The sequence below is a fragment of the Neopsephotus bourkii genome, unplaced genomic scaffold (genome assembly GCF_033783945.1).
Source record: "Neopsephotus bourkii isolate Nb327-2 ecotype Australia unplaced genomic scaffold, CSIRO-AGI_Nbou_v1 NB_1630, whole genome shotgun sequence".
Taxonomy (NCBI): domain Eukaryota; kingdom Metazoa; phylum Chordata; class Aves; order Psittaciformes; family Psittacidae; genus Neopsephotus; species Neopsephotus bourkii.
This window is the reverse complement of record NW_026902105.1, coordinates 9558078-9571887: the sequence shown is the minus strand read 5'-3', so window position 1 is coordinate 9571887 and position 13810 is coordinate 9558078. Positions and strand designations below refer to the sequence as shown.

Sequence of the window (13810 nt, the reverse complement as noted above, 5' to 3'; positions counted from 1 at the left end):
TTGTGTGGGTTGATCCCAAAGTTCACTGCTGGTCTGCACACCTGCACTCAGAGGTGTTCATCAGGGCTGAGCTGAGCGTGGGACAGAACCGTGCCATTGGGCACCGTGACCTCCAGCATGTTTTCTGGTGCAGGATGCACTGAATGCATTGCACTGCCCTGGTGCTGGAGATGAGGGTGCCCTCCAGCTCCTCTGTGCTGCACACAGGGAGGAGTGCAGGCTGACAAGGACACCCAGCACCTTCCACATGGGGCTGAGGAGGAGAGGGCTGAGCTGTTCCCTGGTCCCTGTTATTCCTGGCAGGCATTTCCATGCAGCTGGGACAACAAACGGTAAGTACACAACTGCTGGGTGTAGCCTCCATCCCAGGGACACTCACACCAGCTCCTGCTGCTTGGTAGGAAGCCAGACTGTGATGCAAAAGTCCACCGCGAGGACTGTCAGGGGTGTCACTGAAAGAATCTCAAAGGGCACCACACGCTTGTGTTTAGACAGCTGAACTGATGCTTGAACATCTACCCATCACAGCCACAAACATCTCCTTCATGTCTGGGCTTCCTGCACGTTTCAGAGCTTTTCCACTGCAATATGTCAGAGCAGGGCACTTGGGGACACCTTCACCCAGCTTGGTACAGCTGCATCGTGTCTGCAAGGGCACTTAAGTAACGTATTGAGCCTACAATGTTGTCTGGCACTGCTGTCTTCCATAATTTCCTTCTTTTTCTCCTCTCCTTTCCCCCAGGGCTTCCCAGCAGCTTAGGCAAAGCCGCTTGCAAAGTTGAGCACAAAATAACCTATAACTTATTTTCTGCTTATCTTTGGGGTAGCAAAATCCAACTTTGCAATGGAGTGGGGGTTTAGGGTTACTGTAAAATGCTGGGTTAATGAACTATGTCAATCTGTCAAGGGATTTTGGGAGATTTTGAGGTCATACAGGTGGAAATAGAGGATTTTCATGTTCTTCTCTCACTGACATTCCTCCATCTGCATATTAGTTCTACACTGAGGAAACCTCCTCCCTCTGTTCCCAGATAGACCGTATTCACTTCCACATAACCACAGGAACAGAGCCTGCTGGACCACAGGGAAGCATGAAAAGCAGCCGGACAGCCGGAGTCACAGCTCAGAAGCACCTTGGTGAGCTGGGCTTGCTGCTTCTGCTGTTGGGCGACAGTGGGAAAGGTGCACTTCCTCCCTCAGAAGCCAGCACCTCTCACATCCCCATTCCTGCCCCTGCAGCAGCAGTGCCCAAGCTGGGCATGTAGTTACATGCTGTTCCCCAAACTGGTCTTTTCTTCCACTAGGACAAAAATAAGTGTCATCCCCAGCATCCCACTACCATCCTTGGCTCTGAGAGCAAGACCCATGTACAGCCACTTCAGTCAGTGCAAACAGAGATTCCTGTTCTCCTGAGATGTGGCTCAACTGAACCATGCTACATAATGCAGTTGGATCCTCCCCTTGTTTCTATCCCAACCTAATCCAAAATAACTCCATTCACTTCCCTGAATGATGCTTTGTGGGTGCAAGAAAGCAGGAATTGAGGACTTGGCACTGCCAAAGCTTGTCTTCATTTGCAATCATTAGTTTAATTTAATACACCTGAATGACTTCATTCGTGCTTAGCTTAGTTTTAGCAAGCACTGGCATTCAGGAAACACCACTCCAGCTACAGGAGTGATTTGATTAGCAGTGCTGAGTGATTAGATTAGCAGAGTGGCTGGACAGACCCCTTAATTACTTGTTGTCATTCCAGCTGATGTATTCCCACTGCACCAGCAGCTTGAGCTATGCTTTTGCATAGATAAAACCTGTGTATGGTTATATCCCACTGTTTCTTTGCAACTCACAACCTTGCCTCCTGCCAGTGCTTCTAGTCCCTTAGCTTACATGGTAGAGGTCTCTACTAAGCTGTAAGCTCTGTTGTTAGCCCGTACCTGAGATCACTGTATGGTGCTGAAAACGTCAGCAAGAAAATCTACTGATTCTTTGTGATAACTCCAGCAGAGAAGTATTTCAGATTCTCTGGGTAATGCTTTCTGGAGTGGTGTTTCTTGGCATACAACGGTGCCTCGTTGCAGAAATACTATAGTTTTGTGATGCTGTTGCAGACAGCAGTAGTTTTCACAGTCTCTTAAGCTTTCCTGAGTTAAAATCATGGCAAAATAAAAAAGCATCCTAGGAAATAACCCCAGTTTTCAGGCTGTGGCTCTAGAGAAGTAGGTGTCCACTTGCTATTTGTGACCATTTCTGTTCAAGGACAAATAAAAATAAAGCAAATAGGCAGTGAGAGTAGGATTTGTCAGTGTAAACCTAGTCCCCTGTGTTACATGTTTAAGCATGTCGATCTTCTTCACTACTGCTGCTGTCAGGAGAGAGGATGACAAGCAGCTTCAATGAATACTGCTTTGCCTCCCTTTGGTGACTTCTAGGAAATGTGGTCTTATTGAGTGCTTGATACTTTGGTAGATAAATCTGAGTGAGATGAATCCTACCCTTCCTGCTCCCTGCCAAGAGGAAGCAGACCTGTGCTGCTGCTCCTCTGCCAAGAAATAGCAGACGTTATGTTTGCCCATATGGAGCAGCGCTCTGAATTCTGGTGCTTGGAATACATGTGGAATTCCCTTTCTATTAAAAAGCAAAACAAAACAGCCTGTTCAGAAATAAGTGGAAGGCTTTTAGGAATGTGGAAGAGGTGCTCTTTCCTGGATGCCAGGGGCAGTTTAATGTTCTGTTGGATCACTATAAATTCCTTTGTCCCTGTGGGTAGTAAGCGCATGCAAAGTACAAAGGGAAAACAAAGTAATGCTGTATGAATGCTCTCAAAATCTAACACTGATGAGAAAGAATAGCATAAGAAAGGGGGTAGAGCTGTGATGCTTTGCATTGCTGATAATAGTTGAAGTTTTCATAGTAGAACTGTCAAATCCTTCAATACTGGACCTACACCTCCTCTGCACTGGGAATTTCACTATATGAGGTGTGAGGCAATGAAAAATCAGGGTCATAATATCCCACTGAGTTTCTGAGTCATCTTATTGCACTGAAATAAAAGCACTTTAGAAAATACAAGCCATCTGTGATGTTAAATGCAATTATCTGATTTGCCTTAATAAATGCTCACAAATCACCACCAACCACTTGAATTTTTCAACACTGCTCTGAGTCATTCATAAGCAGGTAAAGGTCATCATGCCAAGACATTATCAACTCTGATCATTATCAAGTTATTATTAGCTGCAATAGCACCACTGCTTCCATCCACATCCAGCACATAAAAGAATTTTAAAGAAGGAGATGTCATTGTTTTTAGCTCTGACATTCTGAGGATCACACTAGCTATGTTAGGGCACTGAAGTCTACACGATACTGGTTACTGCATATAGCTTCATTCTACTGACACTGGGGTAAGTGACAAATGTTACAGTTGTTAAAGGTCAGATCCCAAGCTCTGTGATCCAGATTCCCCATGGCTGGAGCTTCTGTACATCAGGAATTCCCCAGATATTTTTTCCATTTGTACAGTAATTTTACCCAAGTGTGATAGGGACGCTGTGATTGTACAGATTAAATGTTCTGGTTGTAAGTGCACCGTGCTCAGGATGTAGCAGCCCTACTGTGCATACACAGATCATGTTCCAGACATGCTTTGTACAGATGCACGTGTCCCACACTGCAGAGGTTCATGTATTTCTCTCCAGGGAGACCCAGAAGAGCTACGATAGTGATACCTAAAACTTAGTTTCTCAGAAGTTATTTAGACCTGCAACAAAAGCCACAAATATGAATTTACAATCTATTCTGCGTAAGTATAAAAGTTTGTCACTGCCCACCAGGAAGAGCTGCATTCATGTTACCCACATCTGAGCACACTGAGGCTCCACAATACAAACATCCACGCACACACCAGTTATGTCTAATGTGTGAGTGGAGCAAGAGTGGTTTGAATGCTCAGCCAGTAAAAAACCAATGCAGAATTACCAGAATAAAGACCTTACATAAGCAGAATTGGCTTCGCTCCACAGCAGACCTGGTCCAGGACCTTTAAAACAGAACATACATAAACCCACAGGACTTGACAGGTTGCATCCAACAAGTGCTGAGGGAGTGGGCTGACACCATTGCAGGATGTATCTCAATTTACCTTAGCTCATGCGATTTAGGAAGATTCCTGATGTCTGGAACAGAGCAAATTTCAGTCTTATCTTCATGGAAGTGGGAAGGGCAAGGATGGTCTGGAGACCTACAGTTCAGTCAGCCTCACCTTGATCCCTGTGAAAAGGATGGTGTAACTAATCCTGGAAACCGATATTTAAGATAGGAATACCATTGGAATGGAATCCATGGTCAAAATGGATTTACAAAGGAGAAACTGAGCCTGACCAACCTGACAGCTTTCTATGATGAAATGACTGGCTTTCAACACTGTGCCCCATAACACCTTCAAAATTAACAAAGTACAGACTAGATGAGTGGTTGGTGAGGTGGATTGAGAACTGGCTGATGTGCTGGGCTCAAAGGCTTGTCATCAGCGGTACAAAGTCTATTTGGAAGTCAGACACTAGTGGTTTACCGCAGGGGTCAATACTGGGGCCAACACCTTTCTGTCCCATTGGGATGATGGGAGAGTATACACCTTCACCAAGTGAACTGATTATACAGAACAGGGAGGAGTGGTTGGTACACTGAATGGTTGTGCTGCCATTCAGAGGAACCTGGACAGGCTGGAGAACCTGCAGTGTGTCTGTCCAAGAGCCATGGAGATGATTTAGGGATCTGAGTATTTCCCATACGAGGAGAGGCTGAGAAAGCCAGGCCTGTTTAGCTTGTAGAAGAAAAGATTTTTGGGGGATCTCATGAATGAGTATGAATTCTCAATGGGAGCGGGGGGGAGTAAAAAGATGGAGCCAGATTCTTTTCAGCAGTGCCTAGTGAAAAGAAACAGGGCAATGGCCACAAATGGAAATACGGGAAATTCCATTTAGATGGAAAAAGAAACTGTGAGGAGTGGTCAAACACTGCATGCAGCAAGGAGCCGAGGCTGCAGTATCCACCTTTGGCAATAATCAAACCTGACTAGACGTGACCTTGAGCAACCTGCTGTAGTTGCCCCTGCTCTGAGGAGGGGGCTGGACTAGATGATCCATAGAGCTCCCTTCCAGACCCAAGGAACCTGTGATTCCGTGACTGTAGGTTACTGAGAGCACTGAATTGTTCCAGCCCACATCAAGTTGCAGATTGGCAAATAATATCAGAAATCAGGGCTGTTCAAACAAGCTACCCAACTGTTTACCAACTGGTCACATGCCCTGCTATGGGAGACTGTTTCTCTAGCTCTGCTTATATACACATCCTCTGTCAGGTATGGTTTTTTCCATTTCCAATGAAGAATGCTTATATGATAAAGCTCAGCAATTCACCTTCTGCTATTGAGAGCAAGGAGGCACTCAGTGTTTTACTTTTCTCTGCAGAAAAGGGACGCATGCTTTTTTTCAGGAAACCATAAATCTCATTCACTGGTCTCATATCTCTAGTAAAACTCATCTGAGGCTATCACTGAAACAGCCAAGTTCTGCATTGGTGACATACCCTCACTTGGTTGTTTCCACCTCATACTGCCCAATTCCTTGTTCTACCATATGTGTTTCAGCAGTCACCAGTGAATGAGAGCAGGAAACTGATGGGGTAGCACTCAACAGGTTTTGTACCAGGCTAGTTTACAGTAAAAAGGAAGGCTGTTGAGGCTAATAATAGTAATAGAGGTCAGGAACGTAAACCATGGCTTTAGATAGCAGTACAAGCCGAGGGTAGCCAAAATTGTTCATAACATCACAGGATGATTCAGGGTGGAAGGGACCCCAGGAGGTCTCGAGCCCAGCCTCCTGCTCCAAGGTGAGATCAGAGCTGGCTGCTTAAGGTTCCATCTGGTTTGGGGGCTTGGAAATCATGAAGAATGGTGGCTGCAAACCCTGTCTGAGCAACCAGCCTGCTCCAAGCCATAACTGTCCACCTGGCAAAGAAGGTTTCCCTTATACCCAGACTAAACCTCTCTTTTTTCAGTGTATGCCTGATTTCTCCTCACCTGCCACTGTGCACCACTGTGAAAAGCCTGACTCAAAAAGCTGTCATCCAAGGCAGCCATGGCTGAGGTCTATGCATTCATCCCCGCTGCTGATGTTGGACTGTCCTGCTTTGTACCATATACAGTGCTGTGCTTTGGCTTCAGCCTGAGAACAGTGCTGGTAACACACCAATGTTTTAGTTGTTGCTAAGTAGCACTCTCTGATCAAGGACTTTTCAGCCTCTCGGGCTCTGCCAGTGGGGGGGGGGGCACAGGAAGCCGGGAGGAAGCAGAGACAGGACACCTGACCCAAACTAGCCAAAACATGGTATTCCATACCATAGCATGTCATGCCCAGTGTAGAAACTGGGGGGAGTTTGGCTGGGAGGAGATGATCACTGCTCCAGGATGAGCTGGGCATGGGTCAGCAGGTGGTGAGCAATTGTATTGTGCAACACTTGTTTATTTCTTCCTTTCTATTTTTATTCCCTATTATTATTATATTTTACTTTTTTTTTCAATTATTAAACTGTTCTTATCTCAATCCACATATTTTTACTTTTTTTTTTTCTGATTCTCCTCCCCATCTCACTGGGGAGTGGGGGAACAATTAGTGTGTGGCAGTGTGGTACTTAGTAACTGTCTGGGCTTAAACCACAACAGCAAGCTGTCACAAACTTCTTTCTGGAGGAAAATCATAGGATCATAGAACCATAAAATAGTTAGGGTTGGAAAGGACCTTAAGATCATCTAGTTCCAACCCCCCCTGCCACAGGCAGGGACACCTCACACTAAACCATGTCATCCAGGGCTTTGTCCAACCTGGCCTTGAACACTGCCAGGGATGGAGCATTCACAACCTCCCTGGGCAACCCATTCCAGTGCCTCACCACCTGCACAGTAAAGAATTTCCTCCTTATATCCAATTTAAACTTCCCCTGTTTAAGTTTGAACCTGTTACCCCTTGTCCTGTCACTACAGTCCCTAATGAAGAGTCCATCCCCAGCATCCCTACAGGCCCCCTTCAGATACTGGAAGGCTGCTATGAGGTCTCCACGCAGCCTTCTCTTCTCCAGGCTGAACAGCCCCAACTTTCTCAGCCTGTCTCCATATGGGAATGTGTGGCAGGTTTCCATATTTGTACAAAATTTCTCCTTAGTTTACCACAAAGCAAGGAATGAAATAAACAACTCATTGGTTCATTTGGTGATGGCACAAGTCAGCAGCACTCTCGGTGCATGACTTAAGATATAGGTGTTACTGGAGAGTGGAATTAACCTCACACTTAGAATCATAGAAGCATAAAATATTTAGGATTGGAAAGGACCTTAAGATATCCAGTTCCAACCCCCCTGCCATGGGCAGAGACACCTCACACTAAACCATGTCACCCAAGGCTTTGTCCTATCATATGAAATAAACTGTACTAAATTCTATGGCTCTTCTGAGTATTTTAACAGTCAAATTCCATTCTTTCTCCTTCCAAGTAAGACCAGAGGACATTGGCTATTTAACAATATAATTTTATATTTAAAAAAATTACATCAATTACTGAAAAGTCAAGAGTAGAGAAACACCAACAATTGCAATGTAATGATAAATACACCCTGAAGACAGCCTATATTTTTTCTGAGTCTCTTACAGATCCTCAAATGCATTTCCTGTATTTTTATGGATTATCATGCAAACTATTTTTGACAATAAAGGAATATAGCTGCATAAGAGAAACAATGTTCAAAATATATTTCAGCAATAATGTAGACAAAGAATATTAATTACGCAGTTTCACTACTGTTATATTAAAACCTGCTCTAAACCTGCTTTTCAGTGCCTTAATGACACTGTAAAATCTTATTACATATATTTTAGGCATGTTTATTCTATTTTGGGGCAGACTACAGCCTCTGTGCCTAATAGTTCTTCTAAAGTCATTCTCAGACCTTGGAAAACTGCTTCTGAATCAGTGTTCACGCTTTAACACACACAGCATACCTTGGTTCATCTTGTGATGGCAAGACTCAATCCACACAAGCATAATAATCTGTTTCCATGGATCAAACCATGGGATTTATGTCTAAACTTGATTTCTCCCCTTTTCTCAGTCTATGCTTAGTTCAGTTATAGAGCACCTTCTTATCTTAAAATCAAACCCCTGCAGAACATTAGTAACAGAAAGTTGTATATTGGAAAAAAATATAGCACTGTACCTAGCATTTGCTTACTTTGCCTTTCAGGTATTTGCATGAAACTCAGCAGGAAATGCCACTTCCTACAGCAAAAAGAGACTGCACAGAAATCCCCACCCTCCTCCTCTCACTCCAGGTCTGGCACCCAGTATCCCTCAGGCTGTTTTTCCAGCCATTTGGCTGGCTCTGACAAAGGGAGGGGAATTGTATGGTAATGCTCTACTTAGGGCGTCCACACCTGAATTTCTAGCTACCTCCTACACTGCAGTGTCCATAAAATTTCTGCTGATACTTCCTTGTTTTTCATTACCAAACAAGTGCAGCTTTTGGCCTAGGGCGTATGCTGAGATTGTGCCTGAATCACTGTACAGCCCTTCCTTCTTCCTCTTCCAGCCCTCAATACTGGCACAGGTACTGAACTGGAAATCCCCAATTCTTCTTCCCCATCAATATCAAATCTGTATAGTACTATGTATGTTCCTCCCAATCTAAATGCACTAATCATCAGTTACCTTTGAAAAAACCACTCATTTCCATGTTCTCTTTCCAAGCAATACACAAGGCAATATGAAGTCCAGGCACTGAGCTGCACCATGGAGGTTTAGACTGGATATTAGGAAAAATTTCTCAACTGAAAGGGTAGTCCGGCATTGGAACAGGCTTACCAGAGGAGTGGTGGAATCACCATCCCTGCAAGTGTTCAAGCCCCTTTAGACAAGGCCCTCAGTGACATGGTTTAGTAGTGGACTTGGTAGTCCTAGGGTAATGGTTGAACTTGATGATCTTAAAGGTCTTTTCCAACCTGGTTGATTCTGTGATTCTATGGATGTTCCTGTGATAGTAGTGCTTCTGTCACACTGGAGTCTGATGACAAACTTTGAATGGTTTTAATTTCACCATCACACTTTAGGCCCATTCACCTAAGCGAATCACAGCCAAAAACGTTCAGTCATGGCTGTGACACTGTCAACCACCAGAGGCACTTCGTGTCTGTCTTGAGGTCAATGAGTTTCTGCTGTTTCTTCAGCTGCCCCTGAAAGATGGCATGTATTTGGGCACTCAAAATAGTTAATCTTATTTGAAAATCTTGAGTCACAATGATATAGCAGAAGTACCTCACTAACAAGGTTGTCAGATGAATACGAGTGAAAAAGTCCTTATGTTCTACAGAAAGGACTTATGAGCACAAAGGGATGCTTGAAGATTAATGAGTCTTGAATTTCTGTAAGGTGAAAGGGGACTAAAAAGAGAAAAATGATGATGGGTAATAGTGTAGTGAAGTATACAAACCTAGCATCTTGTTAGACTTGTTTGGACTGGAGCACTCTTCTAGAAGAGCAATGCTGTGGATGGATATACTTTCATCTAATTTTAGCTGGCAGAAGCCCTACCTAGAAATAATTGAAATGGTTAAGGAGCCTCTGGTCAGCATTGCTTAATTTCATCTGGTGACCTAGGGCAAAGGACACAGAAAACTGACTTTGGTTGTGACAGACTGAGTCTGTTTAAAGGAAGTTTGCTTCACTTTAAAGAGAAAGTTTAGAAGAAAACTCTGGAGAGGCAAGGTAAAAAGAGAAGCAAGAAGGAAGTGTGATGAGATAGCTCCTTCTGAGCAGAGAAAGCTGGTCTTTTTCTACTCTATAATTTACTAGGGTGTTTTTAGAAAGTTAGCTCACTCTTACTGATGTTTTCGAAAGCTCTGCTCAAAACAGATTGTACTTTACCATAGATTATTGAATCAATTTACAGCCTCTTTTCTCTAATGAGTGACATACATTAAATTACAATTTGCCTAGTCTTGACCATAATTTCAGAAGTTCCTGATGGTTTTGATACGGTTAAATACTAGGTCTCACTAGCTATCATGTAACATTAGGTATCAAACACACCACCTTTTAACATCCATCATGCCCTATTTTATATCTAGTCACAGCCATAATTTTGCTGTTGTTCAGCAGGCACAAAGTTGTAATTAAACACTACAAGGCTGTTTAAAGGGCTCAGTAAAACTGTACTCAGGGTAGAGGACTCCAGCTCTCCATGTGCACGCCAGTTGCACTGTAAGTTTTGATTTACTCACTTGCAACTCGTTCTTCACATTCTAACCAAGAAAGCACTACTTCACATATGCATTACCCAGGTAATTACTCTAACATACCTCCAAATATTGTCATCATTAAATAAATGATTAATGGTTAACTGAATACATAAGCTTAATACAAACTGTCATCAAAATCACAAAAGCTGATGTAGTAACGTTGAGAAGAAACTGCTGACAGTTGTACGTGTGTATTACACGTATTTGAAAACTGAGATCTTGACAGAAAACATGTGAATATCAGCCCATTTCTCCTGGCGTACGGGATCAGGTGTGTGATTGTACTGCACTTGGGAATACCAGCATATCCTCTCCATCATAATTACTTACAATGCACTGTGAGTATGCCTGCCACTTAGCTAACTTGTGAAAGACAAGGCTGCTGCTCAGGGAAGCTTGTATCTTGACTCATATACAGCACAAAGGCTAATAGTTCAAATGCATATGAGAGCTAAGGACAAGCCAGGTCTTCAGGGCAGAGTTGGTACAAGAAAGCTTCAGGAAAGAGCTGGACTTCAAGGCCATTCTGTAAAGGCTCTGTTTTTCCTTTCTAAAATAAATGAAGACCCAATTTTATTTGAATTACTTTAGATATTCCAAGAATGTCAAAGTTCCTGGGGTTTACAGAGAACTTACTTCCACATCCTATGTTCTTGCACTCTGATTTGAACCCACAGAGGTTTGTTTTGCAGAAATAACCTGCAGTGAATAACACTTATTAACCACAACAGCCACTGCTAACAAACAAAAAGAACACATGAAAATGTTTTCACTCCCTATCTGTACTTGCCCCTGTGCACTCAGTTCCTCCGCTGTTGTCCTCTTGCTTTTAGTAATGACTTAACTTTGGTGAGTTCCAATGGTCATGCATTGGAACAGGCTGCTCAGGGCAACGGTGGAGTCCCCATCCCTGGAAGTGTTCACAAACCGTGTAGATGAGGCCCTCAGTGACATGGGTTCGCGGTGGTCTTGGCAGTGCTGGGGTAATGTTGGACCTGATGATCTGAAAGGTATTTTCCAACCTGGCTGATGCTGTGATTCTGCGGGCAGGGTGCCCGCTCAGCACCCTCCTCCCTCACCTCGTGATGGTCACCACCCTGCCAGCGTCCCACCGCCCTGCCGCTGCCTCCCCCGTCCCGCTCTCCCCGCTCGCCAGGTAACTGCGGAGCCTCCTGGTGCCGCCGAGACCATCTCCGAGCGCGGCGGGGGCAGCGGGTGCCTCTGCTCAGCAGCCCCGGGGATGGCGGGCCCGGGTGGGGTGATGCGGCCGGGACTACATCTCCCAGGGTGCCGCGGGCGGGCGCACGGCCCCGCCCGCCTGTCAGCGGGAGCGCTGCAGGTTGACCGTCGCGGCTGCAGATGAGCGCAGCCCGCGCGGGCGGGGGGGCAGCCGGGGCAGCGCCGCCGGGGCCGGGTCGGCGGCCGGCGCACTATGCGAGGCCGGGAGGATGGCGGTGGAAGGTAAGGGCTCCGCGTCCCCGCCGGTCCTCCCCTGTCTCCTCCCCCGGGCACTCACCTGCGCCGCGGCAGAGCCGGCCCGGCTCGGCTCGGCTCGGCTCGGCTCGGCGGGAGAAGTGGGGGGGCTGTGCCCGCTGGCGGGGCCTGAGGCAGTGGCGGGGCCCCTCTGTCCCCGCTGCACCGGCCTCTCCCGCGGGGCGCCCGGCCATCTCCCGCGCCCCTCGGCCCTGCCGCCACGGCTGCCCCGGGCCAGGTGCTCAGGGCCGGGCCGGGGGGGAGGTGGGGAGTGCTGCCCGCGCAGCCTGCGGCAACCGGAGGCTGCGGTCCGGCAACTTCCCGGCGAGTCCGGCGGAGCCGCCTCTGCCGGACCTGCGCCACCTCCTCCGGATCGGCCCCGCTGAGCCCGCCGGGCTCTTCCCGCCCAGCCGCCGCTCTCCCGCTGGTGCTGCACAGCCCCGGGGTGCCCTGAGGCCGCGGTACCCGCGGAGTCCCGGCAGCCCTCCCCGCCCTGGCAGCACCGGGGATGCTTGGCCCTTCCCTCCCCGCAGGAGACGCAGAAGCCCGGGGGCGCGGTGCTCAGCTGCTGGGGAGCCGCGAGGTGTTCGTGGGGTGCCCGGCTTCCGGGGAAGGGCTCGATGTTTGAGGTGGTGCCTGCTGAGAGCTGGGAAGTGGGCGCTTTGCTGAGGTCTTCCATGGATGCTGGGCTGCTGCAGCAGTCTGACGTGGGCTGCGTGTTCCCTTTCCTTTCTATGGGGCTTTTGGGAAGTTGGAGGAGAGATTTGACTAGAGAGAAGGGAAATCCACTTTCCTGCCACCCACTGAGTCCAAAATTCACTAGCACTTCAAAGTAAGGCATTGAGGATGCTGGGGTTTGTGTCCCATCTTGCTTTCTTCTGTGCCCCTGGGGAAAGTTTCGGAAACCCACAGTGAAACCCAGCCATCTGACCTCTCTCCTGTGCTTAATTTGGGGTATGTCAGGGGTTTTTTTGGGTGCTCATGTTGAGACCGCCTTGAGCTTTGTTTCTCAGATATGCTGAGATCTACAGTTCCATCAGAGACCACTTGCTTTATTACTGAAAGTCATACCGAAGCTGTCTTTTGCTGAGTACCCAAGTGAGCAGCACAGGTGATAGTCCAGCAAACACTTGAGCTTACTGAAGGCAGTGGGCAACTCAATGTCATTGAAAACCAGCTCCTAGGCAAACTCAAATAAAGGTAAACAAAACCACTATGTCTCAAAAGATGTCTGTGTGCATCCCAAGTTGGCTACACAAAGCTGTAAGCTTCTCCAGGAATCCAGAAGATTTCTTGTGCACAGGCTGCTTGACTGAATGGTAGTTCTGAGGACTGTAATGCTATAAAGAAGGAGGGTTGTGATCCTGGTTACAAACATTGCTTTTTCAGTGGTAAAAACTTAGAATGAACTGGGCATGCGTGCCCAGTAGTGGGTAAGTAAGTAAATGAAAGGGACTGCCATGCACCAGATGGTTCATATGCCAGTAGCAACCCCTATTTCAGTGCACTCTCTAATGTCATCCTCCTTTATTCACTTGCAGTCCTCCTCAGTCTGTTTGCTAGATCTTTTCAGTTCTGTAATAACTCCTGTCATATCTGCAGTGCCTTCCATCTGAGAATCTCTAAAAGCTTTGTAAATATTAATGATGGAAAGCTCTGCTAAAGCTTTGGGAAGCAGTGCTGTTCCCTTCTCCTGAGATGGGATTTTTTTCTTTAACTCGTTCTTCCCATTTCCTTCCCCTAGGATGCATCCCTCTTATGATCTCTCAGAACAGGCTTTCTTGTCTGTATGTTCTGCTTTCCTCCCATTTTTGTGTTTTTCTCCCTCAACTTTCTTGCCTTTGCATATGTCTCTTTCACTCACACTAACACAGCTTCTTCAGTACAGGTAGCCATGCAGCTGTGACTGCTTGGTGTTCAGGTAGTGCCTGCATGTTTAAGACCTTTCAATAGCCCTCATTTTCTGTTGGAAATATGCTTCTTTATGTGCCT

The 13810-nt window shown here is 46.4% G+C and overlaps 1 protein-coding gene across 5 annotated transcripts in view; it reads left to right on the top strand.

Moving 5' to 3' along the window:
- The first annotated feature begins 11623 nt into the window (after positions 1-11623).
- The window catches only part of SAMD12 (sterile alpha motif domain containing 12), a 172694-nt gene continuing 170507 nt past the window's right edge, over positions 11624-13810 (top strand). For 4 of the 5 annotated variants that reach the window (XM_061373440.1, XM_061373438.1, XM_061373437.1 and 1 more), the window contains exon 1: positions 11647-11806. In XM_061373440.1, the coding sequence (XP_061229424.1) occupies positions 11794-11806 (13 nt within the window). In that variant the 5' untranslated portion in view covers positions 11647-11793. Of the gene's footprint in view, positions 11807-13810 lie in introns of all 5 variants that reach the window. The other variant, XM_061373441.1, reaches the window with a different exon arrangement.